The sequence below is a fragment of the Zeus faber genome (assembly GCF_960531495.2).
Source record: "Zeus faber genome assembly, chromosome: 16".
NCBI lineage: Eukaryota > Metazoa > Chordata > Actinopteri > Zeiformes > Zeidae > Zeus > Zeus faber.
The window spans coordinates 27,396,897-27,422,092 of NC_137202.1; the positions used below are offsets into that span (position 1 = coordinate 27,396,897).

Below are 25,196 nucleotides of genomic sequence, written 5' to 3' on the forward strand. Positions count from 1 at the left end.
AATGCATTTCTCTGTTTTTTACCCATCCTACTGATCCAAGTATCTAGGAGCAGTAGGCCGCCATAGCGTGGCAAGTGGTGCCGGGGAGCAATTATGGGGTTAAATGTCTTGCTCACGGACATATCAGCACGCTACCAGTAGGAGCCGGGGATCGAACCGCCAATCCGATTACTAGATGACCCACTCTTCTTCCTGAGCTACTGCCCCCCCAGTAGATACTACTATGCTATTCTTGATAAATACACTATATGCTACATACTGAATAGTACATTCCTATACTACTATCATTTAATAAAATACTATGTAAATACTGTGTTCATCCTTTCAAAGTCATAATTATGATTATGACTTTTTCATATACTTTCTGTCATGTGCTGTCATACTGTAGCTCTCAGAGAGATCAATTTCTGAAAAAGTCAACATACATACGTACATATAAAACCTATGGTCCACTCCAAATGGACGCACGCCGCTTGAGAAGCACTGCTCCAGTGCACAGGCGCCGGTTTCAATACAGACCAAAAGAATTCTCAGCTTTCAGTGACACTGTCAATATGCAAGTACATAATTTGGTTATATCGTTATCCAGCGGATGGTGGATATACAGGATGACATATATTTTTAATAGTTTAGTTCTGTTCACCTCGCCTTAGGTTCTCGTGACGGTCCTGGATGTGAACGACTTCCGCCCTCGGTTCTCGGAGCGCGTCTTCAGCACCAGTGTGTTTGAGAACGAGCCCAGCGGAACGTCAGTCATCACGCTGACCGCCACCGACCTGGACGAAGGGGAGAATGGCCTGCTGACCTACAGCCTGCAGGGCCCCGGAGCAGGCAGGAGCCACACACACACACACACACACACACACACACACACACAACCACACACACACACACACACACACACACACACACACACACACACACACTCTGATATCCACCCGTTTGCACAGGGCTACAACCTCTGCACTACCTCGGTCACACAGATCCTTATTGGTTATCCCCCTGTTTGTCTCAGATGCCTTCTCCCTGGACGTGGACACGGGGCTGGTGAGGTCCCTGCGCCTGCTGCAGTCCTCTGAGCACTTCAACCTGACGGTGGTGGCGACAGACCAGGGGCGTCCTCCGCTGTGGGGCACGGCCTCCCTGCTCATCACTGTCATTGACGTCAACAACAACAGACCTGTGTTTGACAGGCCGACTAATGGAACCATCATGCATATCTTGGAGGTACCGTATCGCTATTTGTCAATGAATGAGTGTGTGTGTGTGTGTGTGTGTGTGTGTGTGTGTGTGTGTGTGTGTGTGTGTGTGTGTGTGTGTGTGTGTGTGTGTGTGTGTGTGTGTGTGTGTGTGTGTGTGTGTGGTCCATGAATACCTTGGCTACTCTCTAGTGAGCATGCTGTATACTGTATAGGATATATCGGATTCTGTGCAGTTGTGAATAAAGTTTGCCGGAGTTTACCACAGTGACATATTAAATAAAACAAAACAAAACAGACGAAAAACATGTGAAATCTGAGAAACTTCAGCGTATCCAATGCGTCCCACCTGTCAACACCGCGCAGGAGCAGCCCCCCGGCCTGGTGGTCTACGAGGTCTTTGCCACGGACCACGACGAGGGGATGAACGGGGAGGTGCGCTACGCCTTCCTCCAGACCGGGGCCGGCAACAGGGACTGGGAGAACTTCCACATCGACACCATCACCGGGGTTATCACCACCGCCGTCAAACTGGACCGTGAGAAACAGGCCTTGCACAGCGTGAGCTCCGCTTCCCTTCATGGGTTGGATAGGCCGACTGTTTGGGTCTTTGTGTGTTTTTTGTTTTTTTACTTTTTTCATCCAAGCACTCCTTATATAAGAGTAAATAAACCCCCAGAGGACCCCCTGATGTATGTCCCAAAAGATTATTTGATTTTAGGCCATTTTCTCACACTTCTACACAGCTTATGTGTAGAAGTGAAATGTATTCAAAGTATTTGAATTGCACCATTCACAAGTACAGGATTTAAAAACAATGTATTCCATTAACATCAATTCAGTTACACACAAACACACAAAAATATCAAACACAAATCAACATCTAAAAGGATATAATTATATACATATTTATTGCTTCAAGATTATTATATCTTGAAAAATTTGAAGGACACAACATCTTAAAACTTGTGTGTGTGTGTGTGTGTGTGTGTGTGTGTGTGTGTGTGTGTGTGTGTGTGTGTGTGTGTGTGTGTGTGTGTGTGTGTGTGTGTGTGTGTGTGTGTGTGTGTGTGTGTGTGTGTGTGTGTGAACTTGCCTGCTCTCAGCTTATCGTGGTGGCTTATGACTTGGGCCAGCCGGTGTCTTATGAGACCACGCAGCCGCTGCAGGTGTCGTTGTTGGACATCGATGACAACGAGCCCGTCTTCCTCAAGCCTCCGGTGAGTCCCCAATAGGCCTGGAGCCATAGCTGTAATAACATATACTCAGAAATGGACCATAAGATAACACACTAGTAATAATTCAGGTCAAAAAGAGATAATAAAAACGAAAAATAAATTAAATTAAATATAAAATCTCTATAAACCGAAGTTAACAGGGAGCAGCACAGGTGGTGGGTACACTAAAGTATATAGTAAAAAAAAATGCAGAGTTGCAAAATTATGACAGTACTAGCTGCAAATGGTATGTTGAAATATGCGTTACTATGGTATAATGCAGTATGCTGATATATAATGATATATGTATGGTAAAGTCAGCAGAATTTATGATACAGTATGTGCAACTGGAAATGTAATCCTGCGCAGTGAAGCAAAATGTGAACAATTATATAACCAAGAGCAAATGACTACCAGGTTACAATGAGTGTTTGAAGTCGCCTACGCTGACCTGCATCGTTCCATCTCAGCGTGGTGGTTTAGCGTACCAGGTTCTGGAGGTACCGGAGCACTCGTCTCCAGGGACCGTGGCGGGGAACGTGACCGGAGCGGTGGACGCAGACGAGGGCTCCAACGCCGTCGTCTACTACTTCATCGCAGGTGTCGCTTTCACACACACACACACACACACACACACAACATTATATGTAGAGAAGGTACGGTGGCCCTGAGAGCTCAACGCACTGCAACTTAAGAAAACACACGGAAACAGACACAACACAAGCAAATGAAGAAAACATCTTCACCAATGTGACGACACACCGCAGCATTTAGAAAATGCGCGGCAAATCCACGTGTCGAACAAACTGCGTAGTAAGACGATTTGCAAATATGGAAAACACAACCACATTAATGGAAAACGCAACCACATTAATGGAAAACACAACCACATGAACGGAAAACACAACCACATGGATGGAAAACACAACCACATTAACGGAAAACACAACCAAATTAATGGAAAACACAACCACATTCATGGAAAACACAACCACATTAAAGGAAAACACAACTGCATTAACCGATAAGATGTAGCCTGAATAATAATAATTTGTCATATTTATTTAGGTGCTTTATCCTGATATTTGGGGCTAGATTTGTGAGAGAGATCGGTTTCTTACTTTCATGCTTAACGATCTGATACCTATACAGGACATTGGATCGGTGCCATCTCTAATTATAGCGCAAATTAGTGGAAGTGTTTTCCCTTTCCGTAGGAGGGAACGGCGATGGTAACTTTGGCCTGAGCCCAGCTGGGGTTCTGAAGGTAAAGAGGGATCTGGACCGGGAGGAGATCCCGGCGTACTCCATCATCGTCAAGGCTTCTAGCAACAGAAACTGGAGCCCACCCAGGGCTCAGAGGGCTTCTCGGACCCGAGCCCTGGACCCCACCCGCGACCCCACCCTGCAGGAGGTGCGGATATACCTGGAGGACATCAACGACCAGTCACCTCACTTCACCAAGGAGGAGTACACCGCAGGTATGGCCTGGAGTGTGTGTGTGTGTTCATTCCTGGCTGTTGCTTGTATTCTGAGCATGGGCAGAGCCACAGACATCTTGACCCTTCTGAACCCGTCGCTGCTTTTCGGTTCCAGGAGTTGCAGCGGACGCGAAGGTGGGCTCAGATCTGATTAAGGTGACTGCCGTAGATAACGATGTCGGCAACAACAGCGTGGTCTACTACCACATCCTCTCCATCCGCTACATCCGACTACAGTCTAATGACACGGAGGACATGGGCAACATCTTCATTATAGGTAAGGCTTCCTCACCAGCACAAGCCTCCGATACCAAAGAGCCTGTAGAGCTGTGCCATCTACAACCAAGAGACAGAAGCCAAGCTACAATCACTGTTTGAAACACAAAAACACACTCTGATCTTGAAACGCACGGTGATGTATAAAGGTTACGTCTCGTTTGGTTCAGGTTTTTCAACTTTCATTGGTGGTGTTGTCCATCAGGTCAGGTCACGTCAGGTCTGACAACACAAACAAAACAAAATCAAACTGTTCGTCCCAGATGTGACATAGAAAGTGAATAGCAGTTGAGTTGCAGTTGAGGAGCAGTTGAGAAGCAGTCATAGTCATTTGCATGAACCCACACCACATAGGGAGGGGCGGGCAGGCAAAACAACCTGTTCTGCTTGGGACAAGCATTTACATATTCATTCAAAAGGTATATTATTATTTCCTTTTTACGTATTAATATGTTTAGCGGACTTGTGGAATGATACCACGTTGTTAAAATTGAACCCATCCCACTGGCTCTTAAAGGTTTTGTGTTTCAGTTTTGCGCCGTCTTTTGTCGACGGTCAGGTATTTTAACGGAACACGTCTGCTTTCATACCCAGACTCGCTTTTCGCGGCTTTCTTCCCGGAGCGCCCTGTATTCCAAGCCAGACACTGTAGTATCAAAGGCTTCCTCAAATTACCATTCAGGCATTGTAGTCTTTTTGAGGCAACCTTTAATAATATGGTTTGGGCGTCAAATGCAAAAAAAAAGCAACATCCAAGTGATGGTAGGAGTACGAGGTAGGATCTCTCCTTACTGAACACAGTTTTCAAATTCCCTTCTTTCGTCGCACCACGGCGTCCGGTGATCCCCGCCAGGTGAGATGGACGGGGTTATCCGCACCTACGACCTGTTCACGGCCTATGACCCCGGCTACTTCCAGCTGGAGGTGCTGGTACGCGACGAGGCGGGCCACAGCGACGTGGCCATGGTGGGCATCTACATTCTCCGTGACGACCAGAGGGTGAAGATAGTCATCAATGAGATCCCCGAGAAGGTGCGCCTCTTCCAGGACGAGTTCATCAGCCTGGTGTCCAACATCACCGGGGCCATCGTCAACACAGACGACCTGCAGGTGAGGGCTCGCGGTCTCCCTGTTTACCTTATCCACTTGGTGTTTTTTCAGTTTGACAAATGACTCCCGCCTGGCTCTCCCTCGTTTCTTAGTTCCACGTGGACAAGAAGGGCAGGGTGAATTTCGCACAGACCGACGTGCTGATCCACGTGGTCAACAAGCAGAGCAACCGCATCCTGGATGTGGAAAGGTCCCCCCCCCCCCCAGCTTATCTTAATAAGAGGAAACGATAAAGGAAACGTAGCACATTCGCAGCTCTTACCACTGTTTGCTGGCCGCCGTGCCCCGTGTTGTGCTGCAGGGTGATCCAGATGATCGACGAGAACAAGGAGCAGCTGAGGAACCTGTTCAGGAACTACAACATCATTGACGTCCAGCCCGCCGTCAGCGGGAAGATACCAGACGACCTCTCCACGTTGCAGGTCCGTGTGCGCCGCCGACACAGGACACGTACCGTGCTGCACTGCTAGTGGATGCTCTCTTGTCTCCTAAATCTTTGCTCTCCCGCTCTTCCAGCTGGTCATCATCATCCTGGCGGTCCTGCTGTGCATGGCCGGCATTTTGTTCGCCACAATGAACTGGCACTACCGCAGGGTGTAAGTCATTCCAGCCTCCTCACTGGCGGCAATGCCATTTTGTCAACTAGTTCTTTGGTGTGATGTATGAACTATGACCCAAAGCAGTCATTCGATACAGTGGTTCTCGAACCGGATCGCAATGTACATATGTCCACCTCCTTCAAAAATGGATATAAATATTTCTGATGCTGCGCTTTTACCTTGAAACACCGTTTCCGACGGTGGGGTGTGGCTGTCGTGACCTTATACCGTGAACGTCCCACAGGTCACACCATCATACAGCGGCTGTGAGGTCGAATCAAATCAAAGCTCATCATCACAATGACACTGATATGCGTAGTTGATCTATGGGGTGGTTCTATGTGGGTATGCGTAGGAGCGTCAGGGCTACGCCAAGAAAAATTGTGATTTACATTTTCAAACAGTCCAGGGCTTGAGACTGACTCATGTCCAGGGACGCATTTAAAAAACATGTTTATATATATATTTTTAAATCATATAAAATTCATCAAAGCATCACTAAGTTCCGTGCGGCTGCAGGTGGCTTGCCAGTCGTGACACAGACTGTTACCATGGAGACATGGTATACAATATAGATATCCAGACGTCTTGATATGCACTCCAAACAAACTAAATCATAAAGTAGTATCATTATAATTGCAAGCAAAATTAATTATTTTGAATGAAGGCCAGCGATTTTTTATTGAAATCATATTGGTCTCTCCTAATCTATATTGGTAAAATAATGTATTCTTACAGTCAACATGCATGCACGAAAGACAAGGTTTATATAACAGTACAGACTTTTTTTCCTTTACTTTGAACCAGTTATAATTTACTAATGAAGTAATCACAATGTGAAGAAACAACATTTTACATTTTGGGACAATCCATGTTCACTTTGGGATGGTTCTAATTGTTTTTATGGACGGAGGAGAAACTAATTAGTCTGGAGCTATTCCGAGCCCGTGTATTCCAGTTCATTTCAGTTTTCAAACTGGATGATACATTTTGGAGATGTTTTTCTCGCTTGAATGAACTGAATAGAAAACAATTGACAATTGACTGAAAAAAAAAACACAATTAACAATTCCACTGTGTGCATGAGCTGGTGCACAAACAGGCTTTCTATGTGAGATGGCCAAATAAAGAGCAAAATTATCCATAACTCACTGTCTTATATAGGCTGGGTATATCTACCTTATATAGTGTGTGTGTGTGTGTGTGTGTGTATGTGTGTGTGTGTGTGTGTGTGTGTGTGTGTGTGTGTGTGTGTGTGTGTGTGTGTGTGTGTGTGTGTGTATGGCGGGGGGGTGTGCTGACCCTGGTGCTAGAGTGGGTTACCCAGCAGGAGGTCAGTGTGTGAAGGGGAACTGGACTGTAAAAGGTTTGGGAACCACTGGTCTAAACTATTGAAACACGTATGTGGGGTTTTTGCTTTTTCACTTATATATATTCATGGTGCATTTTCGATCTCAACTCAACTCAACCTCAAATTTGTCCTCCGGTGTGACATGAAAGTTTTTGAAAATATGAGAAAAGAATAAAATCTTCCACATAAAAGGTGATTCTTCATATTTCAAAGCCCCCCATTCTACCTCCTGAAGCATTGCACTTCAGTTAAATAGGATTATAACAACTTTGAGGAACATCCTGATGACCGCGTGTTTTTATAGCCCCCTCCAGTGGTGATGCTGGAAAAGTGAAAAATGAAAATTACTCAGGGATAAAAACCTATATATAAAAAATATTAAAAACTATAATTACACATTTGGGAAATAATGCATATGATCAGGGATGATAATTAGAATTATTTATGTTTTATATATGTTTTATATAAATGTTCAAAGTTCCCCAAACATGTTCTGGACAAGTTGCACCAGAGGACATTCACTAGTTTGATTGAAATGTACAACAAATGTACAACAAATGTACAACAAATGTACAACAAATGTAATATTATTGTTTAAGTTCACATGATGTCCACATACATATTGAAGAGTTTTTCCATTTTTCACAACTTCAATGATAATAATTTGTAATTAAATAAATTATTAATTTAATGAATTAATAATTAAAAAAATAAAATAAAATAAAATAAATTTATAAATATATATATTAAAAAGGAAAAATAATATATATAAATATAATAAAATAAAATGTTCATGGTTTTTTATCACTTCTGGACCTAAAAAAACACAACGCCCGTCGCGTCACCTTCTCATATACTATCCTCAACCTTTGGGTGTGGAAGTGACGGTGAAGTGACTGTTCACCGTTTCTTAAACGACCTTGGGCCGTGACTTCATGAACGTAGAGGAGCCTCGACCGCTCCAGAGCCACTGGCTTAATAGACCGTGTCGCTGCCGCGGCGTTGTAGTTACCTCTCTCTCTCTCTCTCTCTCTCTCTCTCTCTCTCTCTCTCTCTCTCTCTCTCTCTCTCTCTCTCTCTCTCTCTCTGCTGTGCGGTAGACACAAGAGGAAGCTGAAAGCCATCGTCGCAGGATCCACAGGTGAGACCGCGGTGCCGCTCCTCCCTCCAGGGGGTCTTGGCTCTTGCAAAAACACGTTGCCCGCCGCGCGCACGGCAAAACACGTGATGTAATGTGTTGTTTTCAGGGAACCAGGGTCTCATGGACATCCTGGACATGCCCAACACCAACAAGTACTCCTTTGAGGGGTGAGGCGACCAGCCGCACTGGAGATGCTTCATTTATAGAGAAAGACATGACGACCATGTGGTTGTTGTGGTTGTGGTTGTTGTTGTTGTGGTTGTGATTGTTAGTGTGGTTGTTGTTGTTGTTGTTGTTGTGGTGGTTGTTGTTGTTGTTGTTGTTGTCGTTGTGGTGGTTGTTGTTGTTGTTTTGGTTGTTGTTGTGGTGGTGTTCACACCGTCTGCTCTCACAGGGCCAACCCGGTGTGGCTGGACCCCTTCTGCCGCAACCTGGAGCTGGCCGCCCAGGCCGAGCACGAGGACGACCTCCCGGAGAACCTGAGCGAGATCACCGACCTGTGGAACAGCCCAGCGCGGACGCACGTCAGTGCCGCCGCCGCCGCCGCACCTCACATGAGCGTCTGATCAGAAGACATTCATACACTTCATTTTTATTTATTTTTTTTTTTCAACCTCGAAAAGGTTCTTCTGTTCTCTTCAAAGAGTTGTTTATTCAACTCAAGAGAATAATATGAAGCCCTTCTGGGTAATTTTATAACTTATACAATCAATTGACTTTACGTGTAGAAGAAACAAAAAAAAGATCTATTGACGATTTTCAATATTATAGCAAATAGAAGCTGGGCTTCCTTTTTAAAGAATCCAAAAATAAAAATGTAAGTGCATCGGGTGGATGGAGAGACGTCATCCTTGTCCTTCTCACACACCTTCATGTCATCCGGTTTGACCTTACTGTCCTGGTCACACAGCTGTGTCCTCACGCCGTGTGTGTGTGTGTGTGTGTGTGTGTGTGTGTGTGTGTGTGTGTGTGTGTGTGTGTGTGTGTGTGTGTGTGTGTGCGTGCGTGCGTGCGTGCGTGCGTGCGTGCGTGCGTGTGCGCGCGCGCACGCACGCATTTCAGGGCACATTTGGCCGAGAGCCTCAAGCGAAGCCCGAGGACGACCGCTATTTGAGGGCGGCCATTCAAGAGTACGACAACATCGCCAAACTGGGGCAGATCATGAGGGACGGGCCCATCAAGGTGAGACACACCCTCCATGTTAGAGCAGGCTGTAGCGAGGGGGGCCGAGGGAAGGGAACCTTACAGGACCCCCTCCCACGGCCCCCGAGAAGACAAGGATAGAGGGGCCGGACGTCCAGACCGCTCCGATGTTATGTTGTGATGACGCCTTCCTGTTCAGGCTGTTTCATCTGAGAGAGTGGGGGGTGGTGGGTTCTTACCGTTGTGACTGACCGTTCGCTGCCGTCCCGTCAGGGATCCCTGCTCAAGGTGGTCCTGGACGACTACCTGAGGCTGAAAAAGCTCTTTGCAGCGCGACTGGTCACCAAATCCACCAGCCAGGGGGACCGCTCGTCCGTCGCTGAGGTGGGCCTGGAGGGGCGGGGCCGCCGCACCCCCTGCTGTGCCGCACCCTGGGGAGTCTTTTACCGCGACGCTCTGTCTGCTGCTTTCATATAACCCCCCCCCCTCCCTCCCTCACAGCTCTTCACTCTGCTTGTAAGAACCAGACCTGAGGCCAAACGGATTAAAAACCTAAAAAACACATTCAAAACCTGAGCGACCTGAGCTCTGAGGAGCTGCTTCCTTCCCTGGACCAGGTCTGGTTTCCTCTGTTTGAGAACCGCTGACGGTGTTTGGTCTCAACTCTCACTCCCTGGGAAACTGTTTTAAAAACCTTCCTCTGACTCCTCTCACCTCTGTTTTTTCTCAGCTCTCTTGCTCCGTCGCAAACCGTCCGTCCACCGTGCGTCCGGCATCGTTCCCTCTCCGCTCTAACCAGGTTCTGCTCGTTCCACAGCTGATCCAGAGCGACTTGGAGGAGGAGGAGGAGGAGGGGGAGGAGGAGGAGGTGGAGGACCGGCGACTCGGCACGCTCCGCTTCAAGCACAAGCTCCCCGTGGAGCTGCGGGGCCCCGAGGGCGTGCACGTGGTCCACGGCAGCACCGGCACCCTCCTGACCTCCGACCTCAACAGCCTGCCGGAGGACGACCAGCGGGCCCTGGCGCGATCCCTGGAGGCCCTGAACGCCGACGGCGGCCTGTACGCCGAGCGCGACGCCCGCACCGAGTCGGCCAAGTCCACGCCGCTGCACCGGCACAAGGGCGGCGATGCCGCCGCCCCTCCGCCGCCGCCGAGCCCCCTGGAGATCACCGAGTTATGACTAGCCGAGGCCTCGCTGGTCTGAGAGCCCGCCCTGTCGGCGCCCCGCCCGCTCCGCCCCCTCCTCCACGGCGAGGAGGACGTCGGGGAGGGGGGCGCTCGTCCGGATTGGACCGTCTGTGCTCACACACAGAGAAAAAAAACCGGAAACAACTCAGACCAACGAACGGCCGTTAATGGGACTTCAGTGGAGAACGTAAACAAACCTTGATCATGTTCTGTTGCTTTTAGTTTTTTGGGCTCGTGCGGCACTGAACCGGACCTTGACTCACGCTCACTTCCCACACGTTGGAGAGCGCCGCCCGCACCGCTCCCCGAGCAGAGTCTCCGTCGGGCACCGAGACTGAAGGGAGCCGCCGGGCGCCTCAAATTTAAAGCCTTGCTCAGTGATGTCAGCCCCACCCTTTTCCCTCAACAGCGGCACAAGAGATTGCGCGGTAGAAAGTGACCCCCCCCGCCCCCGCCCCACCCCCTTTTTGGGATGGAAGGACCGGTCGTGTACGAGAAGAGAGACCACTCACTGTTACTTGAAAAAATATAGACTTCACCTGACTGACCGGTGCCGTCTCTCGGTGAGACCCCGGCAAAAAAAAAAAAAAGATCTCTTAATACGTTTTTACAAGAAATTTGATAAAGGCTTTGAAATTAAGTCTTTGTACGGACCTGTGACGATACAGGGAATAAAAAAATAAAAAAAAATAAACACTTCTGGAAATAAGAAGGCATTTTGGCCCAAAAATAGACATTGCACTGCCACCTGAGGGGGGTCAAAATAATCAAATGCTCAAAGTGAGCGATGTTTGCTTTATTTTTTTATTTTATAGAAAATAAATGAGAAAATGGGATGGAATTTAAAAATAAAAACAAGATATTTAAAAAAAAAAAAAAGAAAAAAAGCATCGCTGGCTTTACCAAAATGGGTCTAAAGAACATTTAATGGATGTCTGAAGTAAATGTACATTGTGCAGCGGTGACATTTGTCGTCTGTTTTCCCTTCGTATAGCAACTGACAGTTTCTGATGAGTGGTGTGTTTTTAAAATTATCGTTTTTTTTTATATTCCCCATTTTGTAAGTGTTTATTTTATTTTTTGTCATTATTGTCACCAACCCTAAGGTCTGTGTTGGGAAATGTTGTCGGATGATCCGTGATAAATAAAAGAAATATGCAACGGGTTGGGCTTTGATTTGTGGTGGATTCAGGGTGGACTGAACAGGCCGATGAATGCTGTGAACTGTGCGTCGTGGGGCGTTGCAGCATTCCTGTAGAAGAAAATGGAAATTCACTCCAAGCCCCCGAACTTCCCATCAACGAGGACCTGTTACGCTCCTTCTTTACACACGTTAACATACGGAAGGTCTCTGAGGTCCCCAAACCATGTTTTTGAAGTTCTTCGTCGAAAAAAAAAGATTACGCATTCTAACCATTCTAGCATGCCTCCGAATCCATCGTCCTCCCAAGGCCCCGAGTTCCGTGAGCCAATGGGGTTTGAGACTCACGTCTGGGTTCCATTGTATTAACTCCTTAAAACTTTCACCAAATTCCACCAAAATCTGTTTCCGGACAAATTTGAGGCGAGAAATAAGCATCCAGTCGCTGAATCTTCATCCCGTCTTCCGTGGCTGCCCTGCAGGCTTCGTTGGGGACGCCGCACTGGGACACGGCGCAGTTTGGTTTCATTATAATGTGGAAAATAAAATATATTTACATTTAAAACACAATCTTCATTGGTTGTTTAGAGAAACGCACAGCGGATCGTGCACCGCAGCCTTGTCTATCCATCGCATACTTTTTATTTGGAAGCAACAGCAGAATCACATTTTAAATACTTAGATTTGCATCCTCTGAAGTGTCTTCACGAACAGTTGGTATTAATTCTTAAGATTTGTGCTGGTCCTCCCAGCAGCGCTTGTTATTCTCCATGTAATTTCTCCAGCTGTGGGTGTAGTTACTCTCAGACGGAGGGTGGTTCTAATTCTAATGAAGACCCACTTGACGTAGGAAGGGGCTGCAAATATGAACGGCGTGTTTCACGTGGTCTGAAATACAAAAAAAACCTGGCTGAGTTGCGCGCGCTAGTCTGCCCGTCAGAGACCCAAACGTACGTGCACAAGCACCGAAAGAGTTTTTCCATCACGGTTCAGCGACGTTCAGACCAGGCCGCGCTCGGAGCCCCCGCTGTTCATGAAAACTACTCTTGGAAAGTTTGGTTCTGCTCCTTCTCCATTAAAAAGGTCCGAGTGAGCGTTTGACCACAGGGAACCTTTGGCGTGAAATCCTTTGGTGCTCGATTCATGGTTACCTTGAGAGTTACGGATGTTTTACCGTAAATAAATCAAGACGTAAGATTCAGCAACAATTCAAAGAAGAATGACAGAGCGACTTTTCCCGCGCGGCAAATCTTTTATTGTTACCAGCTTACAAATAAAAACGCATTCTGTGCCGCTTCCCCTCCGCCTCACCGGCTCGTGGCGCTGCCTGTGGTTGTGGTGCTTCCGCTCGCCGGCATCTTCTTCAGCGTCTTGTTCAACTTTGGTGAAAGAGGAAGGACAGGCGGTCAGAGGCGGACGCTCCGAGTCCAGAGCAAACGACAACAAAGCTCCCGAGACACCCGACACGGCACCAACGTGGTTGGAAGCACCGGAGCTTACGGTAAAAGTTCATTTGCGGCTGGAGAAAGCTTCCAGGTCGGTTATAACACTTTTTTTTTTTTTTAATGGTCCCTCGTGTGTTTTCATCTTTTAACTCCTTGACTCTCACCTCCTCAAACTTGTGGATCTGTCTGATGAAAAAGTCTCCGTAGCGTCGAGCCACCTTGGTGTCAGCGATGTGGATCATGTCCTGCAGGGAGGGAGGGAGGGAGGGAGGCACACACACACACACACACACACACACACACACACACACACACACACACACACACACACACACACACACACACACACACACACACACACACACACACACACACACACACACACACACACACACTCTTTTTTAATCCTTTGTTTTCTACGCAGTTCAACAGTCAACACTTGACTGTGTGCAAATATATAAATACATTTATAAATATTTTCAATTGATTACAAAAATGTATAACAAAAAACCTTAAGAATCTCCGTCATGTACAAACATTCACAGTTCCAAGGTGAAAAACTTTTCCACGGCCAACGTTAAAAAACAAAAAAAGGGAAAAAAGTGCAACAAATAGCGATGAGGTGTCTGGTCAGACACATGGCGAGCAGTGGTTTTGTACGGTGAACAGAAAAGACTCTGGAAGGCCGGAGGTCATTGGTTTCCATGACGCTCCATAACCAACCCCCCACGCCCCACACCCAGCACCAGCTCACCTTGTCGATGTAGAAGTCCACCTCGGAGGCCGACTGGAACTCCCCCTCCAGGGCGGAGATGCCGCTGGTCCACACCAGGTTCTTCATCTTGTGTTTGAACACCAGCAGCTGGATGCGGAACTCCTGCTCCGTCATGTCCAGGAACCCCGCCAGCTTGGCCACCGGCATGGTGGTGTAGAGCTTCAGGAAGCTGAAAGGAAAACACCACTTAGCTCCCAGGTGAACCGCAAAAATTGATAAAAACTAAAAAACCCAGAGGGCTCGTCTCCCCCCAGGATGGAGCGGTTGCTGGGAGACGTTCTCCACCAACGTCACGTTCAACAGTAAACTAACTCTGAAACGTAAAAGTGTTGAAGCGGGGCGTGGCTCCGACCTGCGGATGGTGGAGAGCTGGGCCTGCTGCTGCACCTCCTCTGCAAACACCTTGAGCTGCTGCTGGAAGGGCTCCTTGTGGTAGTTGGCGTGGACGTTGTCGTAGTTGGGCACCACCGGCGACAGGAACTTGGGGCAAGCGAAGCTGAACTGCTCCTCAAACACCTGCAGGTCTCTGGGGGCGGGGGGCTCAATTAGTCGACCGTGTCTTTGGTGCCATCTTTTTTAACGCACGTTAAGGCTTTCCCTGAATTCTTTCTAGGTGCAGTTATCCAGGTTTTTCCCCCGCACTGTGTGAACGTCAAACAACTACTTTTGTATCCAGAGAATCAATATGTGAACAGCTCAGAACACAGAGAACCAGAGATTTTATTTACTGCTGCGCCCCCTTGTGTCCCTCATGAGTAATGACATCATTATTTCACCCAAGCGTGCCAGGCTCTGTGCATATACTGTGTGCGTATATATATATATATATATATATTTTTTTTTTTTTTTAGCTGGTACACAGGTAGTATACAAACTACGCCATTTCAAGTCATCGCTCAATTTGAAACCAGGTTTAATTTGTCGGCGTGAACCCTAGCCTATAAAAACTGTAAAATACAACATTTGAATACCCTTAGAAAACAGCTAACCAGTTCAACGGTGGGACAGACAGGACACAGACAGACAGGCTGTGGAGGTGGCACCACCTTACCCCTTCTGCATGCGCAGCATCTTGTCTCCGTACTTCTCCCTCAGCTGGGTGTGGATGCTCTCGTCGATGCGCATGGGGTACATGGTGAGGGCGATGGCCAGCAGCCCGTGCATCTGCTCGTTCTGCTTGTTGATCTGGAGGACGAGGGGTCAGCCGTCTCACTGGTGCCTCGTGTCATTTTAACGTTGGTTTGAACTCATTGTGTTTAACGCAAGAGATGTTTACACCCGCCAAGGATTCACCCCCCCGAGGATGTGACTTTACAGCAGAAGTGTTGATAAAGCCAGAACACGCGCACACGCACATGCACACGCACATGCACACGCACAGGGGTCTAAAGGGGGAAAAGTTTGATTGTGACTCAGATCTGAGTCACAGGCATGTCTAAAAATGTGTCGTTTTTTTTAAACATTGTTTTCTATCTGGAATTTCAGATCTGCTGACTTTTAAAATGCTAAAAATAATCCCCTCTTTGATATTTACCGTATATTTATTTCGCTGGCACTTTTTAAGAAAGCCATTTAATGGATTTGCATTATGTGCTCCCCTACATGCCGTTTCCATTGTTGGCCAACCTTTCTTTATAATTATTATTATTATTTTTAAACCCTTATTTAACCAGAAGATCCCTGACAGTAATAACTCTTTCTTGAGATTTTTTTTTTTCTGGCCGCGTCCCAGCAAGAATGTACCGATCGTGCGCACGCAAGACATGAACGGGAGCCGTGTTTGAGCATATTCTTGTTGTGGTCAATGTCCATGTGGATCAACACTCACAACACAAGCATCCATTTTGTAAAATAATTCATGACTGAAATACAGGAAAAACCACACGGTTAAGGGCAGAAAATGAAACCGGCTCAACGAGCGTTGGCAAACACAGCTGGATGCACTGACCATCTCATATTTGTAGGTGGACCTCTGGAACATGTTCCTGGTCCTCTGGATGTAGAGCAGAATGTTGGCGAAGACACGGATGGCGTCCTGGTAGCGCCGCATCATCAGGTAGGCAAAGCCCACGTAGTAGTACGTGGTGATCTGGCACTCGGGCACACGCGAGTACATGCTCTGGACGAGGGAAAGTGAAGACAATTCTATTTAAAGACTTTGAAAGCCAAAGGCGAGGCTAGAGATAAGAGTACTCAAAAGACACACCATGATTACAAAATGAATTCAAATCAAGTGCTCCCTTCAAGTTCAATATCAAGATTATTCTGGCCACGTTTCTGGGGGACCTGGTTTTGGTTACTTTAAACATATCAAATACTGATAGTACTGATGTAGCGATAGTATCTGCGGTATCTGTGCTGATCCGCCCCAAGCACTCGTACTTATACCAGATCGAGCTTTTCGATAACGATCATTTTAGGATGACAAACAATGACACGCACAATATTGTTGCCAGGAAAACATAAAATAAATGAAATGTGAAAAAGTGAAGAGCTTCTTTGCAGTTCATGAATAAACGGCTAAAGGGGACATTTCCAGAAAAACTTGTGTGTAATACAAGATGGTCTTGGAACACGAAGGCCACACAATATTATTTATTATGTTGCAGTGGTACCTCGACTTACGAACGCATCTACTTACGACTAATCCAAGACACCAGCAGCGATAGTCGCGAAAATTTGTATCGACTTGCAACCGACTGCTCCAAGATACGAATGTGGAAATTTGTAGTTAGCGCGTCCGCAGCCAGTCAGCAGTCAGTCAGTCAGCAGCCAGGTAGTCAGAACCAATTACAGTCGTAAGTCGAGGTACCACTGTATTCCTCAATCAGTCATATTTCCGCCAGAACATTTTAGCCAATGACAGTATGAGCGCATGACACGGTGTAAAAGCCAGAGTAAAGCAGCTGCATGTCACCCTGAGGAGCACAAGAGCCCAACTTGTTTAACAGGCCAATAACGTCCTAGTCTGCCTCAGATCAGACACTTCACTTCAAGTAGACTGGTTGTGAAAAAGATGGCATCAGTGCAGCCCTACAAATGATCTCTGACAACAGAAGGTGCAGTTTTTGTTGTGAAAGGCTCTAAGACCGTGAAAAAGTACATTAAGATGTGGAAACAGTCAAGTTTAAATAGTATGACATTCCATTTGTATTGGAGTGGTTGCTGATATTTAAGTGAAATTGACAGTGTTATGCAGAGTTCTAGCCATCTGCCAATGCCAAACCCAAATATCAGCAGTGGGAACTGAAGACAGGAGCTGCTTGCACCTGCTTTGGATGATCGATGGAACGTCTCTTTCAGCTTTTGGCTCAAAAAACAATACTAAAATCACTTTACTGCTAGGGCTGCCGTACTGTGGCTACCATGGAAAGTTGAACGGACAACATCATCTCATCACTAGGGAGGGTAGTCCCACACCTGAATGACAAACTGGACAAAAAAAATACTTCTTATTGTGTCAAATGTAGACCGGGTGTGAGTGCCAGCTACGAACTGCTGCTGTTAAAAATGAATAAATAAAACAAGGATACCTTCTTATTGAGCTCAATGTTCTCCAGGACTTTGATGGCCTGGTAGTAGTCTCCCAGCAGAGAGTGGAGCCGGAGCAGCCCCACCAAGCTGAAGTAGCCCAGCATCTTGTACAAGGAATGACGCCCGTACTCCCCAGCCACGCTCTCTGGGTCTCCTGGGAGAGACAAACGCAGCAAACATGAGAAAATGACACTCTGATTAAAGGAAGAAGGAAATAACACAACCAGGAATCATTTAGGGCGTTAATTCCAAGCCTTCACAACTTAAGGCAGTGAATGTAGATGAACTGACATCACTTCAACACCAACAGAAGAAGAAGAATAAAAAAAAAAAACAACATTTGTGCATTTGTGTGAAGTTTCTTGTTCTTATTTACCTCCGTAATTAAATACATTTTATTTTAGCTACCTCCACTGGTGTAGACCTCCAGCTGGCGGTTGATGTTGCTCTTGTCCACCAGGGAGTGGAGAACGTTGAGGACGCTGTGAACGTTCCAGATCTTTGGGTTGTTCCTCAAGAACTCAATCTCATCTTCTGACTTCTTGGCTGTTTTACAGCGGTACTGGCTGAACGACTGGAACTGTGGAGGGGAGGCACGGGGCATTGAGCACCTTTGTTTTTCAACCGTTATTCACAAAATAACTTTGCAGCCAACGTATGTTGAGTTGATAATAACAACTTAATATACCTGATAAATAAACTCATCAATAATATCCCAAAGCCACTGATTGGGAAGTTCCAACGGAGCGGGACCATCTGCATCTGTTTAAAGCAAAGTTTAACATCAACTATTGACACTTTTCTTTCGCATAAATCAAAAATGCCTTTAAAGTATCAATGACAACACAATGTACTACTGGTTACTGATAACAGTGGTTATAAAGACAATGTGCCTCTGACTTACTCAGAATATAGTTGAAGAGGTTGCAGTAATTATAATAAGACTCAAACCTCTGGTCCAGAGTCGGTCCCCCCTAAGCCAAAGGAAAAACACAACATCATTGGCAATTTCGATACTAAATCACACACAATGCTTTGAGCCTGATGGGCTGGGAGGAGGACTGAAACAGGCCGTCACTCACGCTGACTTTTGCGTAGATGTGTCTATAGTACAGCTCTTTATAAAGGATGAGGAAGACGGCATCTGAGAAAGAGAAGGACAAATACGATTACATTTTTTGACATTAGACATTGCAGAGCAAACGTAATCACTGTTTTAAAATGGCCTCGTTCTTTTCCCTTTACAAACTAATGTGTCGAACAAAAACACGTTTCAAGGGTAAGAAAAACACCATTTAAGCCATTCTGGCATCGGCGCTGGACAAAGCGACAAATGCATTTACCGTTGCCAACGAGGGATGCAATGCCCTCGGCCTCTGGCCAGGGGGAGGTCTTGAAGAAACGGTCGGTCAGCTTGTTCCAACTGGCGGTGCAGGAGGAAAAGAACGATAGGAAAGAACACAACGTGAGACATGTTTGTCAACAAACCTGGGAAATCTGAGCGGCAAATGTTTCACGGTACGCTGTGAGTTCACCTGTTCTCGTAGACGTCCTGTATTTCGTAGATCTTCTGCTCGATGCTCTCGCTGGACACGCGGTTGGACTGCAGCTCGTAAACCTTCTGGTCGATCAGGTCAGAGGTGGTTTTATGGAAATACTGCAGGAAGTTCTTGATCACCTCCGGGATGACCTGGTAGGTCTGCTGCTCATACTGCCTCTCATAGGCCAGGTCCGCTTTAGGGTCACCTGAAACACCCACGCACCAAGACAACGACAAACGTGAGCCACAGTGAAACTCCTGTTACAAGAGGATTTAAGAGAACAGCAAGTGGATGTCTTCACTAACCAGTGTGCAGGTCGTACTCATTGGAGAAGTTGTAGCCTGCTTCGAATGTCTGGAAAACAAGGTTGAGACGGGTTTAAAGGTTTATATTTTAGGTTGTCGTCACTTCTCTGTATCTATCTTTAACAACAATGTAAAAAATATATTTAAATATTAATCTATACATACATACATACATACGGAATAGATTTTATTGTCATTGTACAAGTTAAATGTATTAAACTTGATTAATTAATCCCCCCCTAACCTACATGTATTTTGATATACATACACTCAATGTACACTTTATTAGGTATAACTGAAAATTTAATTTTGCTTAACGTTGCCTATAATGCTCCGGGTTGTCTTTTTTAAGCTGTCATAGAAGAAGTGATAATTCAATGATATGTTTTAGCATCAAGGTCATAGTTGTTGTCCTGAGCTGCATTATAGTCAAATGTGTTTCTTGTTTTCTGTCCCCCTCATGTATGTCAATAGAGAGGACAAAAAAATAGGAACACCTCTCAATATAATGTAGTTCAGTACAACACCACATCTAACCATGACCTCAGCCATAAACATATAATTGAATTTACACATTCCCGACTGTGTCGCCAAAAACTGAAGATGATAAAGTTCATAAAAGTATAATTCATGGCAGAGATGGTGTGTGTGTGTGCGCACACACACACACACACACACACACACACACACACACACACACACACACACACACACACACACACAGGCGTTTTGCTCTTTTCATTCCAGGTTCTATTTTCCCTTTGCTTTGACAGTGTAAACACATTCTTGCCGTTCCAATGATGGCCTTTGAAATTGAACTCACGTGTCAGAACCGACTATCGTTCGCCATGTTCCTCTCTCTACTACTTGAAACTTGTTAAACGGTCGCTCAGCGTGGGAGTGGAATACAAGACTCGAATCTGGGGAAGACTGTTTCTGATGATCGCGAGGTGTCGTCAGCACGGAGCGTATGCTAACGGCGAGCCACGAAGTGGCTAGCTAGAGCAGCTAAGCGGCTAGCCGCGTCCTTTCACGTCGCTTGCTACCGATGCGGATTCAACGCGATGGGAGCTAGAACTCACCGTGGTGGCTGGCGCGGTCGCTTCTTCCTCCTCGTGGTAGGACATTGTGGAACAATCACGACAAACTCCTTCTGGGCGCGGAAGCGTCGCAACGTGAGCTCGGTACCGACCACGAAGCTCCCGGTGAAAGGCGGAAAGAACCCGGAAGTACTACCTTCTTCTTCTGCCGCTGTGTTTGCGGTGGTTGCCACACAGCTCGACGCGCCCTACCGCCACCGCTCGGCTGGAGTGCGTAACTACATGGATAATGACAATAATAACAATAGGACTGAATATGAACTGAATATGCATCCTTATATGAATAAAATGAATATCACTCTTGGTGCACATGACTCTTTTTTCTTTCCAGATTTTGGATTTCATGCTGTATAAGTATAATATGTTTTTTGGTTAGTACAGGTTAAATATTAAGCCCCCCTGTACGGGTGATTTCATCCTCCTGATGGGCGGCCTCGGCGCAGCTCAACGCCCAGGACCCAGGAGACCGAAACGTGCTGGCGAGTCGGGTGGGAGACGCACCGAGGGGCCTCGATCGGAGCGGGCCTTCGTTGCTGAATGTTGGAGCGAGCTTCCGCCGTAGAGACGCCGCCAGCACGTCCCGCCCACGGGACATTTATGACGTTCATGCCTGTGTGGCGAGGTTTATTTTAACTTTGGTTTGGTTCCGTCCTCTGGCGGTCATGTCGTTTCCATTTGTTTTCTTAAAGTATTTGTTTCCTTCTGCCTCCGGTTGTCATCCCTACACGCGGGTCCGGTACGCGACACGTTACAGGGATCAATGGGTCCAGTAGAGATGAACCGGGTGCGACCGCCATCCGGCTCCTGGAAAGCGCTGCATAAAGCCGGGGACCCTGAACCCCATCCACCATAAACACCTATTTCCAGCAGTGCAGCGGCTCATGACCCACTGACGATGATTCCAAACCACCGAAAGAGGAAAATATACAGAATATGAAGCTGAAAGAAAAGAGACGTCTGTGTGTCAGTGTGACGTGACAGTAATATCTTTTTTTTTTTTTATTTCAATTTAAATTGAATAAAGAGTAAAATAGACAAATACATATCAGTCAGTCTTGAGAACTGGGACAAAACAAGATAAAACAATGTAGAAAAATGTCTTTTTTTGTTGATAATTTGATATAATGTAATTATAAAATGAATGAATAATCAGAACAAGTCCAGTCAAGTGTATTTACAGTATATAGCCCTCGCAGCACAGTCTCAAAGGGCTTGACAGGCTTTACATTTCACATAGACATCAACAGCATCCCAGAGGAAAAACACCCAGAAAACCTCTTGGGGCAAAAGGAAGAAACCAGAAAGAGAAGGGGCCAGAGAAAGAGAAGGGGCCCCTGAAGGAGAAGGGGCCCCAGAAAGAGGGATGCCCCTTCCAGGATGAACCGGCTGCCGTTGATGCCGAGTGGGCGACATTAATAAAATAATATGAGAAATCATTGGTAAATGTACTTCTATGCTGTGCAATGTTGGTCGGAGTGGTGGTTGGGTGGTTGGTGTGTCCTGGCTCCACCTCCACGGCAGAGCGACATCCTTCACATCTGCCTAGGGTCACCACCACCTGTCTCCACCTGGCTCCACAAACAAAGCACAGTGGCATCCTCCAGATCTGCATAGGGTCACCATAGAGTCACCATAGGGTCACCACCAATCTCCACCTGGCTCCACAACCAAAGAACAGCAGCCTCTAGAAACAGGGGCATCTTAGCACAACAAAGTCGTGTTTTTAATTATATCTGAAATATTATTGATTTTATGTGATGAAATGCCCGCACTTGACCTGAAACACCGCCTTGTCCTAAAAGTTTAAATTTTTTAAATATTTAACACATACAGTATAATACTGATGCTGCTGAAGTCACAGCCATAACGTGTCAACATTGTGCCTTTAATAAGAGGATTCGTTTGAAATTAAGAATATAAATGATGCATTTCATGTAGATCATAGAGTTAGCTGCAAGTGAAGAAAAACAAAATGACACCTATTTATAACACATGAGCTAACAGCAACATGAAAATTTGTCTGGAGGTTATTTTACAAACTTTTAACAAAAGCAACTAATATCTACTTGTGTGATGTTTCTGGTAATCCTCTTAACATGGAATAAACATCTATTTTGCACTATTTTACCCAACTAATAGTAGTCATTTCACTTTTTAAGTTAACCATACTGTATATTATAAGGACACTAAAATAAACTGTGAACTCAGCCTCTCAGCCTATTCACATACATTTGTGGTAAATATATATGTGTGTGTGTGTGTGTGTGTGTGTGTGTGTGTGTGTGTGTGTGTGTGTGTGTGTGTGTGTGTGTGTGTGTGTGTGTGTGTGTGTGTGTGTGTGTGTGTGTGTGTGTGTGTGTGTGTGTGTGTGTGTGTGTGTGTGTGTGCTCTCATAGCTACTATAGCTCCATTTGGAAATGAGATCCTCAACAAAGAGCACCGTCCTCCACCAGAAGAAACAGAAAGGAAAAGGAGGCAGAGATGGAAACACTGCTCCGTGAGTTTTACCAAACGTGAAATCTTTGGATTCTTCATAATTTTTGATTTCATGATTTTAAGGGTTTGGCAAAGCCGAATGAGGCCCGTGTCACCTCTGTGGCACGGCCTGGGTTTCAAAGAAGGAAAGTAACTGCTTGTACAAAAGTGTTTCTCCAAATAAAACAATATATTTTTCAACTTAAAAGGCTAATGTGATTCATTTCAAGACATATATTTTGAAATCGCACGGACGGTTACGAGGCAAAACATCTGTACCGAGCAAAATGAATGAAAATAATACACATGCATACTGTACAATTTATAGACGATACAATTTTATACTTTCACTTTACATTTAGGCTATATTGAGTTCATAAATTACTAATAATAATGAAATAAAAATGAAATAATGGATTAATAAAAAAATTTAAACACTAATAATGAAAATATTTGTATTAATATAGTAATTTCAAATCAGAACACGTCATTGATATTCATGCAGCAATATCTTGACACAAGATGGCACTGTTGTCCTGAGAGAGAAACACACACACACACACACACACACACACACACACACACACACACACACAGTGTGTTTATATTGGAGGAGACCCATGTAAGCATGAGGAGGTACATGCAGACTCACAGAAAGGCCCCTGATCAGGAGACAACCCACCGGGACACGGTGCCGACAGCGGCCTAAGCAGGAATCGAACCAGGGACCTTCTTGCTGTGAGGCAGCAGTGCAAGCACCGTGCCGCGTACCAGCCAGAGCTTCATAAATGTGGGAACCACAAGACATTCAGAGGAAGGAAGAGATGCTGCCGCCTCGCTCGTAGGCCAACGGCACTCATGGAACAATATTTAAAATGATATATATATCAAAATAATTTGAAATAAATCACAAATGAGATTCCGTTATAAAAACTAAACCTCCGTGCGATGAAACACTAAGTTCTTGTGGAATAAAACATGAGACATTCCTTGACAGGAATTCAACATTTGATAAAGTCCATGAAGCACAATCACCCGCCGACATGTTTGCCGAGCTTAAAACTATTAATTTAAAGTTTATTATGAACATACTATAGAGGAAATGTTACTTAAAGTCAATAATGGGATGTTTTTTTTAAGAACTTTTTCAAAAGACTACTGTTTATTTTCAGGGGAACTCAGTTCAAAAGCTGGTCAGTTATGATATAATTATTCATTACTGAAAATTTTGATGTTTTAACGTGTTTCATGGGGTCTGTCAAGCGTAACCTATCCACCCCATCACTGATGATAGACAATTTTTAAACAAATCCTTTGTGATATTTATGAAAAAACCTGTTATTTAACCCTGGGTATTTTTTGTGTGCATTTTTTGTGTATATTTTTTGTGTGTATTTATTGTGTGGCGGCCCCCGCCACAAGAGATGGGTGCTTAATGGATGATAAAAACAAAGCTTTTGAGCCCAAGCTGGGAAAATATATTTTTTCTGGGAAGTTTAACATTTAAATGAAGCAACGATCAAATGTCAAAAAACCTATTATTTTTTTCATTTACGGTTGTGACAGAAAGGCCCAACGCATGGACGGCCCAACGCATGGACGGCCCAACGCATGGACGGCCCAACGCATGGACGGCCCAACGCATGGACGGCCCAATCCCGTGCGTCCGGCGACTTTCCACTGAGTCAGCGTTTTCTGCAGCCAGGACCCGGCCGTGCGCTGAGCTGCCGCTGCCTTGGCCCGGACACGAGGCCGTAACGGCTTCCGCTCGGACTCGGCGCGTGCGTGTGTCCGGTGTGAGCTGATCTGGACATCGATCCACCCCCCCACCCCGGCCCTGGGGGGGCCCACAGCTGGCTTCGGCTCCCGGCCCGCCGCAAACCGCTTCCCCTCTTGCCGTCTTCAGAATGTTTTTCGTCGACGTGGGTTCCGTGGCTCGCTGAGGCGCGAGCACAAAGAGAGGGGGAAGCGGCCTCCGAGAGGAGGACCACACAAACGGCCGGATTGTGTTGGTTGTTAATGGTTTAATGAATGGGTGCCGGGGAGCCGGTCCAGCCGCTGCAGCCGGGCCATCAGTATGCAGGATTTAGCGGAGCTGGAGCGCCGCCTTTGTCCCCCTCCAGTCACCAGCCAGGACCGTCCCCCCCCCCCCCCCCCCATCGCAACTCCTCCCTT

General features: G+C 46.0%; 2 protein-coding genes across 2 annotated transcripts in view; one reads left to right on the plus strand and one right to left on the minus strand.

Annotated features, from left to right (window-relative positions):
- cdh23 (cadherin-related 23) overlaps positions 1–10,697 on the plus strand; it is a gene marked incomplete at both ends in the record, with an annotated part of 178,831 nt that extends 168,134 nt beyond the window's left edge. Inside the window, 17 exons of the mRNA XM_080016469.1 lie at positions 654–831; positions 1,016–1,227; positions 1,566–1,760; positions 2,306–2,419; positions 2,887–3,016; positions 3,634–3,897; positions 4,013–4,174; positions 5,027–5,283; positions 5,376–5,473; positions 5,585–5,705; positions 5,800–5,879; positions 8,334–8,374; positions 8,481–8,541; positions 8,769–8,898; positions 9,437–9,556; positions 9,791–9,901; positions 10,335–10,697. Of these exons, the coding sequence (XP_079872595.1) occupies positions 654–831; positions 1,016–1,227; positions 1,566–1,760; positions 2,306–2,419; positions 2,887–3,016; positions 3,634–3,897; positions 4,013–4,174; positions 5,027–5,283; positions 5,376–5,473; positions 5,585–5,705; positions 5,800–5,879; positions 8,334–8,374; positions 8,481–8,541; positions 8,769–8,898; positions 9,437–9,556; positions 9,791–9,901; positions 10,335–10,697 (2,637 nt within the window). The remainder of the gene's footprint in view (positions 1–653; positions 832–1,015; positions 1,228–1,565; positions 1,761–2,305; positions 2,420–2,886; positions 3,017–3,633; positions 3,898–4,012; positions 4,175–5,026; positions 5,284–5,375; positions 5,474–5,584; positions 5,706–5,799; positions 5,880–8,333; positions 8,375–8,480; positions 8,542–8,768; positions 8,899–9,436; positions 9,557–9,790; positions 9,902–10,334) is intronic.
- Positions 10,698–13,084: 2,387 nt separating this feature from the next.
- Positions 13,085–20,661, minus strand: eif3s6ip (eukaryotic translation initiation factor 3, subunit 6 interacting protein). Its single transcript, XM_080016149.1, has 15 exons — positions 20,529–20,661; positions 19,447–19,495; positions 19,136–19,346; positions 18,944–19,023; positions 18,683–18,744; positions 18,505–18,574; positions 18,289–18,362; positions 18,009–18,180; positions 17,600–17,754; positions 16,015–16,185; positions 15,118–15,251; positions 14,419–14,592; positions 14,046–14,235; positions 13,456–13,536; positions 13,085–13,225 (listed from the first exon to the last, which is right to left on the minus strand). Exons 1-15 carry the CDS (start codon positions 20,571–20,573, stop codon positions 13,154–13,156), a joined length of 1,740 nt encoding a protein of 579 aa, XP_079872275.1. The 5' UTR covers positions 20,574–20,661; the 3' UTR covers positions 13,085–13,153.
- Between the last annotated feature and the right edge of the window lie 4,535 nt (positions 20,662–25,196).